Source organism: Phalacrocorax aristotelis, chromosome 4, assembly GCF_949628215.1.
Source record: "Phalacrocorax aristotelis chromosome 4, bGulAri2.1, whole genome shotgun sequence".
NCBI lineage: Eukaryota > Metazoa > Chordata > Aves > Suliformes > Phalacrocoracidae > Phalacrocorax > Phalacrocorax aristotelis.
Window position 1 is genome coordinate 58,298,901 of NC_134279.1, and position 13,943 is coordinate 58,312,843.

The 13,943-nt window shown below is 38.3% G+C and overlaps 1 protein-coding gene across 1 annotated transcript in view; it reads right to left on the reverse strand.

Annotated features, from left to right (window-relative positions):
• Window positions 1-3,644: 3,644 nt before the first annotated feature.
• The window catches only part of UBE2K (ubiquitin conjugating enzyme E2 K), a 49,573-nt gene continuing 39,274 nt past the window's right edge, over window positions 3,645-13,943 (reverse strand). The window contains exons 5-7 of the mRNA XM_075091641.1: window positions 9,131-9,230; window positions 5,367-5,495; window positions 3,645-5,010 (exon numbers count right to left, since the gene is read on the reverse strand). Of these exons, the coding sequence (XP_074947742.1) occupies window positions 4,936-5,010; window positions 5,367-5,495; window positions 9,131-9,230 (304 nt within the window). The 3' untranslated portion in view covers window positions 3,645-4,935. The remainder of the gene's footprint in view (window positions 5,011-5,366; window positions 5,496-9,130; window positions 9,231-13,943) is intronic.

Sequence of the window (13,943 nt, forward strand, 5' to 3'; positions counted from 1 at the left end):
TCAGGAACCAGCCTCCCGCCAGGGTTTTTATTGGTAAATTTTTGTCTTCAATTAGAAAAGTCAGAATTTAGGATGGAAAAGGTAAGTGAAAAGCAGGGTTCTTCAACAGTTGACATCCGCATTCACATGATGGCAGCCTCCTTCAGACACCACACAGAGCACCAGCAGTTGCCGCAAATCGGAAACGGACAAGTACAGCATTTTCACAGTACATTTCCTCATCTGTTGAGTCATATATCTTAACTTACATTACTGATGAATGGCTCAGCACCAGAAGCGATGGGCTAGCTATTTTGATGCCTACAAAGCAGGTAACAGCAGAGAAGGAACATCACATCACAGTACAGTGCAAATGACTTGCAAGAGTTTGTCCAGCAAGAAGAAACCTGAAGTTGAGTTGCTACCTACAGAGCACTGCAGCTGGAATAACCAAGCAAGAAGGAAAATGCGTTAATGACGGTCGGTCTTGAGAGTCTAATGATGAATCAGCCGATGACACGACCACCGCGAATGGGAAGAGCAAGCTACATGACTTACTGATGGGTTTGGAATAGATCAGAAAACTATCAAGGAAGAAGTGATTGCCCCTTTGCCTAGCCCTGGGAGAAAGCTGTGTCTGGAAAACAAGGACGGTAACAGTGGAAACATCTCCATGGTTTTCCCAGAAAGCTTTAGGCACCCAATGAGCATCTGTACTTTCACACTTTAGTCCTGTGATGCCAATAGATGGTATGATGAAACGTGCTTTCGCTGGCTGCTGTTGAGCCAATTGCTTATCAAAGCCATACAAAACCAAGCGCCTGACCGCAAGTCAGTGGCCACGCTCATCAAGATGCTTCTCATCAACTCTATCAATAAAACACAGCAGGAGAGGTCACATCTTCTCATTGTGTCTGCTCATCGGCAGACAGTAAGTAAAACTCACTTCCACTGCTAAATTATTCAACCTTTCCCCCTTTGGGCAAGCCCTCAAGTCTACGCTAGCTTTTGTTGGTATTTAGGAAGGAAACAAGGGACGTGCACAGAGTTAGGTTTCCCCTTGCGCTGAAAATGGAACGCTTCACCTTCACAGTACGACCAACACAGTAAACAAGAACTCTGCTTGAAACTGTGTTTTGATCCCACCCCCCCCTTCCCCGATTAAATAAGCAATCCATATGCTCTGCAGTGCCTAGTCTGATTCACAGCCGCTAAGCTTAAATTTGCATAGTTTAAATGTTTCTGTTACCACCCATATAATGCAGATTTGGCCTTACAAGGTAAGCTTCTTTCTGGCTATTTAATTCCTCCTTTCAGACAACAACAAAAAAAGATCCTTTATTTACGTCAGTGTTCCAATACCTATTTACCTAGAAAACAGTTAAATACAATGATAATTAAGAAAAGCCCAAGACATTCCTACACCATTAGTGCCTATTTGCTTGGAAAAATACTACCAAACCAATTATAGTCAAGGCCCCATGTACTCTGTGGCATGCTTTAAAAAAAAAAATAAAATTTAAAGTTTGTAATATGCAGGATGAATAGCACTAGGTGCCACATCTTCCCAGAAGGACATGTTCCTAAGTTTTTTGTCTCCAAAATGTACCAGTTGTCATACTGAGAACACAGCTTGTTCACGGAAGCAACGGGAAGAATCTGTGAGTGTGGCGAGTGGGGGTGGAATACAGTCAGGGCTTTTGGCACTCATGGGAAAACAGAGGCTTTTGGCAACAGGAAAGGGCATTTCTCTACCTTTGAACAACACAGTACCTCTCTCTGAGGAACTGGGCGAGACAGGAGTTTCTGGTTCCCCACCAACAAAGCAAACAAGGGATAAACCACTTCGCTGGATGCATGTTAAAACAGTCAGCAGTGAAATCTGATTGATGCCCTGGCAATCAGTAAGTGTCACTATCAATACCTTGTTTAGAAAAAATGGCGCCATTTAGACTTCAAAATTACTGTTTCAAGCCGTTTTCTTACACAATAGAGGAAGACAATGCAGGATTTATTTGTACTTGGAAAGCAACTGTACCCACGTTTTATGTTCTTGTTGTAAGAAAGTGGTAAATGTGCAGCCTGAGTTTGCAGCTGGAGTGGACTGCACGGCAACTCCACGTCTGTGAATGCACAGGGCCCTGAATATAGCGATGTTCAGTCATACGGAAAACAGAACTACCATTTTGTATGCACAAACTCACAATGATAAACTGAACACTAACGGCAAAATTCCTAGGGCTCAGCCCCAGCTGCAGTTAAACCCCGTACAACATTATCCCTATATTCAACTCTGATAATTACCAAGAATATAAAAACATTCCTTATAAAGGACTCGCATGACAAAATTCAGAGGGGCTTCGAACCCCAGATGTCTCCTTAATGCCGGGTCATATTTCCTGCCCAGCTCACTTATTGAGAAGCTTCCCTCCTGCCAGCACCCGAGATAGCATCAAGATACCTTTGCTACCAAGCACACAGATGGAGGGCAAAAACCAGTATCCGACATCTATACGTAAGGGGAAAGGAAGACGAGTGTTTTGCAGTAGAGAAGAAAATGAGGTAACTTCATGAGAGAAGTTAAACTTAACAGGGCATTGTTTCAGAGGTGGCCATGCTCACCTAAGAACCATTTCCTCTTTTCTCCCCCTTCCCCTAGCTTCCTTTAACCCTTTACACCTGTTGGAAAAACCTGCTGTTTTAGGAGACTAATCAAGAAATATGTTCAGAAGCCCATAACTGAGAAGTTTTACATCCCCAACAATGATTTCCAAGTTCGTTCTTTTGATAAATAGCAGCGAAGAACAAGGGAAAGTAGTCAGCAATTCATAATTACCACCAGGGTAAAAAAAAGGTGTTGATGTAATCAAGAAGTTCTTAGCCTGTATAACAGAAAAGACAGCAACTTGAGATTAACACAAGTGGCATTTTGTCATAGTTTCCTACCGTCCTGGTTTCCACCTAGCAAACCAGCTGAACAGTAGCAGCTTCTTGTTTAAAAAAAAAATAAATAAATATAAGGAAAGACAAAACAACTCATTTCCTTTGGCATCGTTGCAAATGATTTACACTAACTCAGGAAAACCCAAGAAAACTGACCACTGACTACACCTTAAGAAGCAGTAAGTATAAAGACTAAGCAAATGCATTTAGTATTGCACTGATATGAGTTCAAAGCATTTACTGTCTGTGCCCTGAAATATTTTAAGTTTGGGCACACCAGGCAGAGCAGTACAAGGAGCATCCCTGAACTAGCTAGGCCTCTACAGCTCTATTTTCTGGTTCTGTTCCCCTACCACTATGCTCCAGATATCTAACAGATACAATAATGTTCCTGATTTACTCTAGTATGATTTATAAACAGACTATGAAGTGTGAAACTATTTCAACTTGTACTTCATAGCTCCAGAAAACCCCTAAGCAGACATATATTTCCCCGCCCCATTAATCCACAGTTTAGGAGAAAAAGCAGTCATGGAAAAGATGACTTATACAGTACTCTATTAGCCACAATCCCCACACTCTAGTCTCAGGATTTCTCTGAACTTCCTTGTCAGATATATTGTCAGAAGTTAGCATCATATTCACAAAGACATTACAGCTCTCTTAAAATAGATGTACTAGTGTTTGAAGTTGCAAAACTAATAATTTTCAAGCTTTTGCACTCAGGATGAAATGTCATTTTAATACGAATAAAAAGACTGACTGTATGTACAAGCCAAGGTAAGATTTCAGTTCTCGTTTATCAAACATCAATCCAAAAGAAAGCTAAATTGAGAACACACTTCTCACACTTCTACTTCTATGTGCATTTGAAGTATGTACAGTAGAAACACCAACACAGCCTCTGTGTGTCAACTAGAGAAAAACGCGAGCAAAGATGAATTTTAAAGTACCTGGTAAGCAATCCTTAAATTGGAGCTCAAAATAAAGCTAGAAAACCGCTGCGAAACACAGCTGATTGCATCATATCAAGTACTCAAAGAAAAATTTTAAGTTCTCAGTACGCTAGAGAATCAGCTTTTTCCTCCTTCAAACCCAGTGAAATCATATTATCCAGAACATACTGAAGAACATTTTACATCTATGTAAGACAAAAAAAAAAAAAAAGAAAAACCAGCTCCATCTTTTTGTGCTATATCAAGGCATACTCCTTACGAGATCATGTTGAAAACATGATGGATGAAAATCATTACTGATAATTCAAAATATATTTTTTTCAAGGGGAGCCTAGACTACTGTAAATGGCACCCATAATACCCACAGATGATGAAACATAATCCAGTGAGGATTTTCAGCTGTATGATGTAAGGGAGAGGAGAATCAGGTTTCCCAATTAATAAGCTAGAACGAAACCGGTTCTGAATAGGTCACCATGTGGAACTTTGGGTAAGTCTTGAAAGTCTTTCAGGAAAAAGTTACAAGAATACTCGAGCATTTCAATGGTGTTCTCTTCAGCGACCCTACCTAATATGTCGATTAAGTACAAGCATGCAAATATAGGTCAATCCACAGGCACAGAGGATCCATGTTAAAAACAGTAAGATAGCTGTGATGAGTGGCACCAACAATTTGATGACTTAACACTCAAAAATGTTGCTTTCTGAATCACTAAATCAAAACCCTGAAGCAAGTTCCTGCTAGTCCTCGTCACACTGCTAAACACTAAAGTAGGCATGTTTTTCCCCCATTATTTTAGCTGAGCTCAAAGAATTTTTACAATATTTAGTAAGAAAAAAAATTAAAGTATTTCCCCTTTTTAAATTTACACAGACGTTTAATTAGCTTTATTTACAGAGCGGGTTTTTTTTCAGTCTCCAATAGTGCCTAGATAGCATCATCAGGCAAGAGTGCCAGTTTTAAAAGAGAATCTATATAGAATCCTAAAAATAACAGATGGTGATGCTCCTCCAGAAGGGGCAAGCTGGACTACTGAAGCAGCTCTCTCTACATGGCTCAGTTACTCAGGAGTAATTCTGTTGCAGTCTCTACATCCCATGATTTTGAAGACAAGGCCACTATTACTGCATTCTGCAACGAGAAAACAAAAGCAATAATATTTTCAGTGTATGAACCTGCAGCTCTAAGAAGTGGAATGAAAAGTTCACAGGTTAATCAGAACACATTAGTTTACCATCTGTTAAATCGTAGCTAATAATTTATAGAAAAATTGTTTCAAAAAAGGCAGTGGTAGCTCACAAGGTTTCTAATAACATAGTATTTTAGAACTCCAATTCTTAAAAAAATAGTTAGCAAAACAGAACGATTAGACCTATAAAAGGTCATGGAAGTAGAGAGTCTACTTTAGTATACTAACGACTCCCTGTATTTAGACACATATACTTGCCCTGCCCCTACTGAAAAATATTTAAGTTATATATACTTACCCTATCAAAGCCCATAGCACAAAGGTTTTCTATTTTTTTGGTGTATTCTGGACTAGAAACTGGTGCTCCAGCATACACATGTGCCCAAAGTCGAGCTGTCTGTTTAAACATTTCTGGATTTTGTTTGTACTACACAAAAGAGAGAGGGGGGAGAAGGGGAAAGTTAAATCAACTCAGCAGTCCAACCAAAAAGCAAGATGATACGGCACATTCCAATCCATCATTCTTTCTACAGTATCTTCAGCAGTGTTTTACACTGAGCATACTGCTGTTTTTTTAAGTGAAATTTGGAGGTGAGGCTTGTATGTAGAGTAAACCTATGCAAGCATTTAATGCATTTGCCTTTAGGTTAAATTACACACTGTAGGTATCTTGTACGTACAATCAGGTACTGTTCTCAATTGCACTGATCAAAAGTAGATTCGCTATATTTAGCACAGCTACTGAAAATTTATATTCAGTGTGGCAGAGCACAAATTATCCCTACGTTAACATCTCCTGAATGTATGTAGTGCATACTACTCTAATCTATTTCTCTAATCGCTTTAAAATATGACTGGTTTTATACACTGCAAGTTGGTCTGCAGTGTTTCAGTCAGGGCTGACATTCTACTACCAGGCTTCCTCCTGAGAATAAGGATATTGATAGCATATGTGACAAAAGAAGGGCTGAAAAATGGACGAGCATACACAAAAAAGCTAGGAAGCCGCAACTCTTTTAATGCAAGCTATTATTTAGCAGGAAAACAAAAATCATGCGGGTTATGTAAATACTACTTTGCACCAGTCTCGACACTAACAAGTTTTCTAATAAACAACAGAATGGACCTTATTCACGGGGAATTTTCAGCCTGCACCAAGAACTCAAAAGCCAAGAAAGTGGGTCACTGTCATAAATTGTACTCAGAAAAGCAAGATGAGTTTCCTATTTTAGCAACTTTTGTACGTAAAATCAAATTTTTTGTACTTAAAAAGACTATTAGTCATTACACTTTTTTAAAAAGTAGGTATTCTAATCTTTAGATATATATTTTAGCACTAAATAATAAGATATTGGAATATCTATTATTTATTTAGATGCATTTTAAGGACAGAAACATGGCTGATTATCATTCTAAGCATTTTATTCATACATGACAACAATCACTAAAACTATAAAGCACTGTCAAAGCAAATATACTTTCTACTGTTGTTCATTTTATTTTACCTCTCCTACAGCAACACACACCAACTACACTGCACTGTGTGCTTCGTACACATCCCACTAATTCTGTTCCGCATGAAGTAATTTGTATGTTTACTGTTTGATTATTAATGGCATTAAAAAAAACAGGGGAGACAATCTATTGTTGCAAATAACTGTGTTATAAATACAGTGGTCTGTAATAAATTTCTTTGGTTGTTATGACTAGAAAATAAGAAGGATTAAGTCAAGCATCAGTAGCATTCTGAAATACTATATTCTTCTGCTCTTAAGAGATCTTCCCTCCTCTTTTTTTCATATTTTTGAGAACACTGCCAAGCCTAGAAAGCAACTAGCTGAAATGCAAAGGATTAGTCATAACTGCATAACTGCATTTTATTCAGAACTAGCTTTCAGTGTTCTATATATAAAATTCCTTTACTTAGGTATCCGTAAATAATCTAGCTTCTCACTGAGTGTATAAAAGCCTAAAGGCACCTTTTACTGATGTCTCTATATCAGGAATCTGAGGCAGTTAATGCTGCTGTACTTAAAAAACACACCAACTAGCTGAAGTAGTTTTGACACCAGACAGCTGGTGTCTGAAAATACTGCCATTATTCAAACAGGAGTTCTCCCTGTATTCTCTCTCATTCTTCCTTCCTGTATTCAGCTCAAGAGCTTGTAGGACACTGCCAGTTACCTGGACAGCTTAGCAGTCTAAAACACACTTTAGTAAATTAACATAATGAAAAATGAGTGTGAAGGATAAACTAATTCCTTGTGAATTTGGGGTTTTTTTGGTGTTTTTTCTTTTTTTTTTTTTAAAAACCAAAAACAAACAACCAACAAAACCAAACCCTCAAACTAAAAAAGACCCCACCACCAAATAAAACACATGAAGGAACTGGGTGTTTACTACCACATCTCTCAAAGGTGTTATAATCACTTTCTACTTACGTACACATGCTTGTAACTCAAGGCCAAACCCCAGTATAGTTTTCATGCAGGTATTTGCAGGGAACAGGAGCAACTGAATCCTCCCCTCACCAGCCTTGCCACAGCCCCACTGGACACATCCCCACATACACCTGAGAGCCAGCCTAGAAAACTGCTCTTCAGAATCTAGGAAGTTCCACTAAGTTTTTTGCCTGAGAAAAAAAACCAACTATTTCCAGCTCAAGCGCTTCTGTGAGACCATTTCGATTCCCACACAAAATTCTGCCATTGAGGCCAGAATGGGAAACACTATTCTTGTTCTTTGTAAAAAAGGAAAAAGTGGTTTTGTTTAGTAGAGTGTGACAGCAAGGGCATGCATCCTGCAAGAAAAACCCGGTGCAGGGATGTGCCTAGTGGCCTTGCATGGCCTTTGCAACAATTCTCCCCACATAGAGCAATTCAGTCTGACAGAACTGTTCAGGGATGTTTGTTCAGAGCAGCCTTACAGTACTGCAGAATCCCACAAACCAACCTCTGTACCTACTACTGAGTATAGTAGTAAGAAACAGCACTCCCCCACCCAGTGGTGTGATGGGCTACCTCTGATCTCCATGTTTCCCTCCAAATCCTGAGATGTTTGATTAAATGCAGATTTATCACCCTACACAGATTTTTACAGGGAAGGAGTGCACACTTTGTCACCCTGTTCTGGAGGGTCCCGACTTACAGGAGATACAGATGAGATCAATGCTGGAAGAACCTTCTGCTTGCTTTATTCTTTTGTTACCAAAATAACACCCTTACTACCAGTCAGTGGGGAAGCCAGGCTCTCTCTCTCTCCGCCCCCCCAGCGTAAAAAGGAAAACACCACCCACATACTTGGGACTTCATTGAAAATTGTGAGACTATTAAGTTATGGGATGACTGTTGCTCTCTTTCATCAACATCTTAAACAGAACCATGTCAGTCCTGGTACGGCATAAGATCTTATCAACATTTTGTTATTACTTTTTATAAGTTATTACTGCTGTCTAAAAACTAGCAAACCCTGTTGATTAGAAAATTCTACCGATACCAACTCAACCAGTGACTAAAGCAGTTATCCCCAAGTACTTGCAAAGGTAAAAAATACATAGGATGCTTCATTCAGATAAATTACTCCTCAGGATTAAATGCAACAGGAATTAATCTAAAGTCAATAAAATTTTGACGTTAAACAGAATGTTCAACAATATTCAGATTAATCTGGAAGAGGAGCTAAATACCAAGCCAAATCTAATGAACCCCATCAAGTTAAAACTAATTTTAAACCAATACAACATTGCTTTTCTTGTCCTAGAAGCCTTAAATTTTAAAAGGGAAGTTATACTGGAATTCATTTTACTATGCTGCTATCTCCTGACACTTATGACAAGCTAATTAAGGAACAAACCTAACAAAATAAACCTCCTGACACTGTAAAATAACTGCTATTTACTCTGGAATCTGAAGAGTAAAGACCACAAAACACCATAGTAACTCACGCTTAGGCAATTTTCCAATGAATTCTTTAAAATCTTTATCTCCCCCAAGGTTCAGAACCTAATCCAAGTTCACAAAGTTTACAGTGTGTTACACATTCACAGTCAATTAAGTATCTTACCTGGTTTGCCACTACTGCATCTTGGGGATCATCTGGTTCTGCAGCTGCCAACAATGCTTGAAGTGATAACAACACTGTTCTTAGAGTCATTGCTGCAGCCCTAAAATTAAAAATTTGAAAATGACTTTACCAAATCCCATGCCTGTACTCACCCTTGCTGCTGTACTAGTATCATAGAAGATATAAGAGTACATGTACAGATTGTAAGTCTAAGAATCATAATTTTAAACCGCTGTAACTTATAGGTGTTAGAACACCATTCAATATATATATTTAAATAGGGTTTTAAATGCAGACTTCCTTATTAACTATGCTTTCTTAAGCTTTTGGAAAACACAGTCCTTGACCTACACATTTGACCATGCCCACTTAAAAAAATTCATGTCATCTGAAAAAAAAAAAAAACCACCCAAGCAAGCCCATTTGAAGTTTGTGTTGTCCTTCCTTACCACCAGTAACAGCACCTTGTGTAAGGTCTAGGTACTGAACTAGTAGCCCACATGTGCTCCCTCTGCTGGCACTCTTTATAGTGAAATAGCATATGCAGAAATAGTGACCTGCCTTTTAAATACTTGCAAGAGATGAGGAATTTTATACATTATATAGCTTTTGCACTGCATCAGTTTTAATATGACATTTTTCAATAAATTAAAAAATATTCATAGTTAATTACTACTATAATAATAAGGTTTGGCTGTTACAAAATGTGCCATTGAAAATATTATCTCAGCTTCTTCTCATTTCAACCTGACACAACTGTCAGAGCAGGAAAACATTCCGCAGTCTTGGTGGTGCTGTGAAGCGACTCTTCAGCCCCTGTGGAAGGACTCTGTTGAAGGTAGCCTAGTTCTAGAGTCAGAACTTCTAAGGTTCTAGGTTCTCATAATTTATCTTGATCTCAAAGTATATTAAGAGTAAGGGACTTCAATAATTTAGTAAGGGAACACCAAGTTCATAAACACTCAAAAAAGTAAAAGTATGAAATTATTACACACAGTAAATCTGGAAAGTTGTAACATTTTAAATATACCGTTTAATCAGATTTTGGTCATGAATATCACCTCTGATCTCCATTTCAGCTGGCACACACTGGAAACCAAATAAGGACCCCACAGAAATCTGTGAACATTCAGTATTTCCGCTGACTTGAAGGGTTAAGTAGACTCTTAATTGCTGTGGCCAGGCAATGACAGATGTTCAAGCCAGCACACAAAACTGCTTACTCTGCTGAAGTACTAGTAGAAAGGTAAGTGGGGAAAATGTGACATCTTAGATTAGAGCAAAATGGTTATGGCACATGAAATCCCAGAGGAAAGTTGTGAAACACAGGCATCCAATTTCTTAGAGACAAACTGTTCAATTTTCAAACTACAGAAAATAGTTTCTTCTTTTCAGAAGACTGAAGGTAAATGCAGCAAGTCTGTCGGAGTGGGTGGGGAAGAGTTTGACCCAATGGTCCAGATACAAAGGGAACAGTTTGCAAGTCTATATCCAGTCTCAGATTTCTGAATTTTATGTGATTTTCCAGTACTGAAGCACTGTATTGAGATACTATAGCAGAGTATACTGACGAACAGAGAAGAGATGCTGGTAAAATGTCAGGTGTACATTTGAGACACCCGAATATCATATTCCTAGATGCTTACATTTACAGCTTTCCTGCTATGTCACTCACCATTCAAATGTGGCATTTTCCCCTAATTGTTTCTAATTCTAGAAGATTTTTCCTAGAAACTTCTTTTTTTAGCTTGATAATCATCACTGAGCTTTCACAGTGCAGTGTGCTACATCAAAACGCAAGTGAGAAACATCCCAAGTGACAGAGATTTTAATTAGCACATATTGTCTCATTCCAACTGCCACATCAGCTTGAAGTCCCTCAAGCCGAACTTTGCAGACTGAAATCTCAAAAAAAAACCCTTCATGCTTTTAGATCTGAATTCTGACAAATCACAAAACCTTCACAACATATAATTCTCCTTTTCTAAACCTATTCCTTAGTAACTAATTTTTTTTTTCAGATTTTCAGATAATCTTCCAGCTAAAGTATTTCAAGATTCCAAGCTGAATGTTTCTTCCAAGCCAAAAAATGTTTCTTTAAATTCCAAACAAAGCTGGGGATTAACTAGTAAGATTATATTTAATTGGATAAAGAACACCTAGTTACTGCAACATATCCTCAGTTGCAGGATGAGAGCCTAGCTAACATAGCAAATGACTACAAAGCATCTTTGTTTGTGTGATTTAGGTGTGGAAAAACAAAACATCAGTGAAAGAACAGAAATATTTTTGCTTTACATTTACCTATGCTATTTTACTCTTATAATTTCCTGTTCTTTGTGATCTCTAGTGGTTTACACTGTCTTGAAATTAATCTATTTAATGTACACATTGATTACATAACTCACAATGGTACCTGCTAGCATTAAATTAATGTAATGCAACAAGTTTACTAGTCCAGCATTCAGGTGTCACAGAACACTAAGTCTCTCAGGCCTTACTATGCTCAAATGGACTTAACCATTTTTATTTTTATGCAGTGAATTTCAGGAACTACCACAGCCACCACACACACTAGAAAGTATTTTTTCCCAGTTAGGTAATTTTATTATGCTATTTAGTGTAGTTTTAGAAATAGACTTAACATGAAACAGCTATCAACTGTACCTGATACTGTAGTTACTTTCACCAAATAAAAGCTATTCTGGACTTTCCTTTACAGAAATCCTTCTACTTCAGACGTCTAAAACCACTGCCATTATTTAAAATAGAGAAGAAGCGGGGTCATGGCCACCTGTGACACTTCTACATGCAATTTACTTCCATTGACACTGCACTTTTTAGGAGTGGAAAATATAGCTTGGGGAGCAGAGAGGATTATTAAGGACCAAAGGTGCCATGGACGCCTAGAACACAAGTTCTGTGCTGGCTCCAGCTGTCTCTGGCTTTTAAGACTGCTAGGCCCTTTCAGTCACTGTTCATCTGTTATGTTTGTACATTTTTATACAAAGCATACTAGAACTTGAACTTCTGTTCTGACATTCCAATTTCAAAATGAGTAATAAAAATAAAGACCAAATCCATTTGGATATACAGATGGCTATATGCTCAGAGAATTCAAATTCTAAAATAATGAGTTTATATACAAGACTAGTTTAGCTACATATGTAAAAAAGGTTTAAAATTCTAGTTTACAACTTATTTAAGTCTCGTGTCTCAAAATGGCTTTTACATCTCATGCATAATAAAGTAAAGTCTTCTTGGACACAAATGTTTAAAGAAGTACCCTTAAATCATAAAAGAAAACATGTTACAGCTTCAGCTGCTGTTTGTATTAAAAAAAGAAAATTAAAGTTTGTGATTAATGGTAAAGAAAAGCTAATGTGTTTCATGTAACTACTGTATACTCATGTAACATTTTCTACCTTTAGGACACCAATTAGCTTTCCTGATCAAAGAAAGCAGAAGTCTTGTTATTTTCTACATAGCTTAGTCTTAATTTTTCAGACATATTAAGATTCCCAGAAGAAACTGGAGGGACACCTAAAAATAGATTCTCATTTCCCAAGTACCTTAAAAAGCTCTTCTGCCTTCACATTACCTTCTTTTAGGAGAATAAAGTAAATGGAGGAGCCTGCCCAGAACCACATCTACAGACACTAGTAAGGCAGGACCTGTTCCTCATCAGCAAAGAGCAAAAGCAATTCTCATCATCAGTTCTGGAGAAAAATCTATGCAGAGTGGCATAAAACAAACAAATAAAAACACCCAACACACATATCCCACATGACATCACCACAAGCTAGAAAAGAACATGCTGCAAAAAACTTGTATTTTCATTAAAACAAACTTCCAGCGGAAAGATACATCTTCTGCATTTTCCAATGCTCAGGGGTTTTATTTTTCCAGAACAGAATCCTGAAAAACAGATTTCCATCTCTTCTTATATTTGAAGTATATTTATAGGTGTGGATTTACACGAAACATCTCAGAGTTCAAGCAATTCTCTTTGGTAACCCAAGCTAGCTACATGCTTGGGTTTTAGGTTTTTTTCGCTCCTCCTTGCTAAAGGCAAGGTTTTGTATCACTCCTGACAGACTTCTGTCTAATCTGTTCTTAACTGGAGCCTCACAAGGTTCTTGGAAAATTGTCCTGGTTTCAGCTGGGGTAGAGTTAATTTTCTTCCTAGTAGCTAGTACAGTGCTGTGTTTGGATTTAGGATGAGAATAACGTTGATAACACACTGATGTTTTAGCTGTTGCTAAGTAGCACTTACACTAGTCAAGGACTTTTCCAGCTTCCCATGCTCTGCCGGGTGCACAAGAAGCCAGGAGGGGAGGGGGCACAGCCAAGGCAGCTCATCCAGACTGGCCAAAGGGATATTCCATATCATACAATGTCATGCCCATTATATTAACTGAGGGGAGGTGGCCAGTGGGGCAGCGATAGCAGCTTGGGGACTGGCTGGGCATTGGTTGGTGGGTGGTGAGGGGTTGCATCATTTGTTTTTTCCCTGGGTTTCACCTCTGCCTCTCTCATTGTTTTCCTTTTCATCACAATATTATTATTATTAAACTGTTCTTATCTCAACCTGTGAGTTTTCTTACTTCTGCCCTCCCAATTCTCTCCCCCATCCCAGTGGGATGGGGGGGCTGAGCAAGCAGCTGTGTAGTGTTTAGCTGCCTACCACAACAAAAAGTCTATTTCAATGCTTCATCATGGTAGATCTTCTGCATGCTAAAATGGCTTTCCAGTCTTTCACTGTAGGTCATATTTGCTTAGACCATCATTCTTGTTACTTCACTCTGGATGT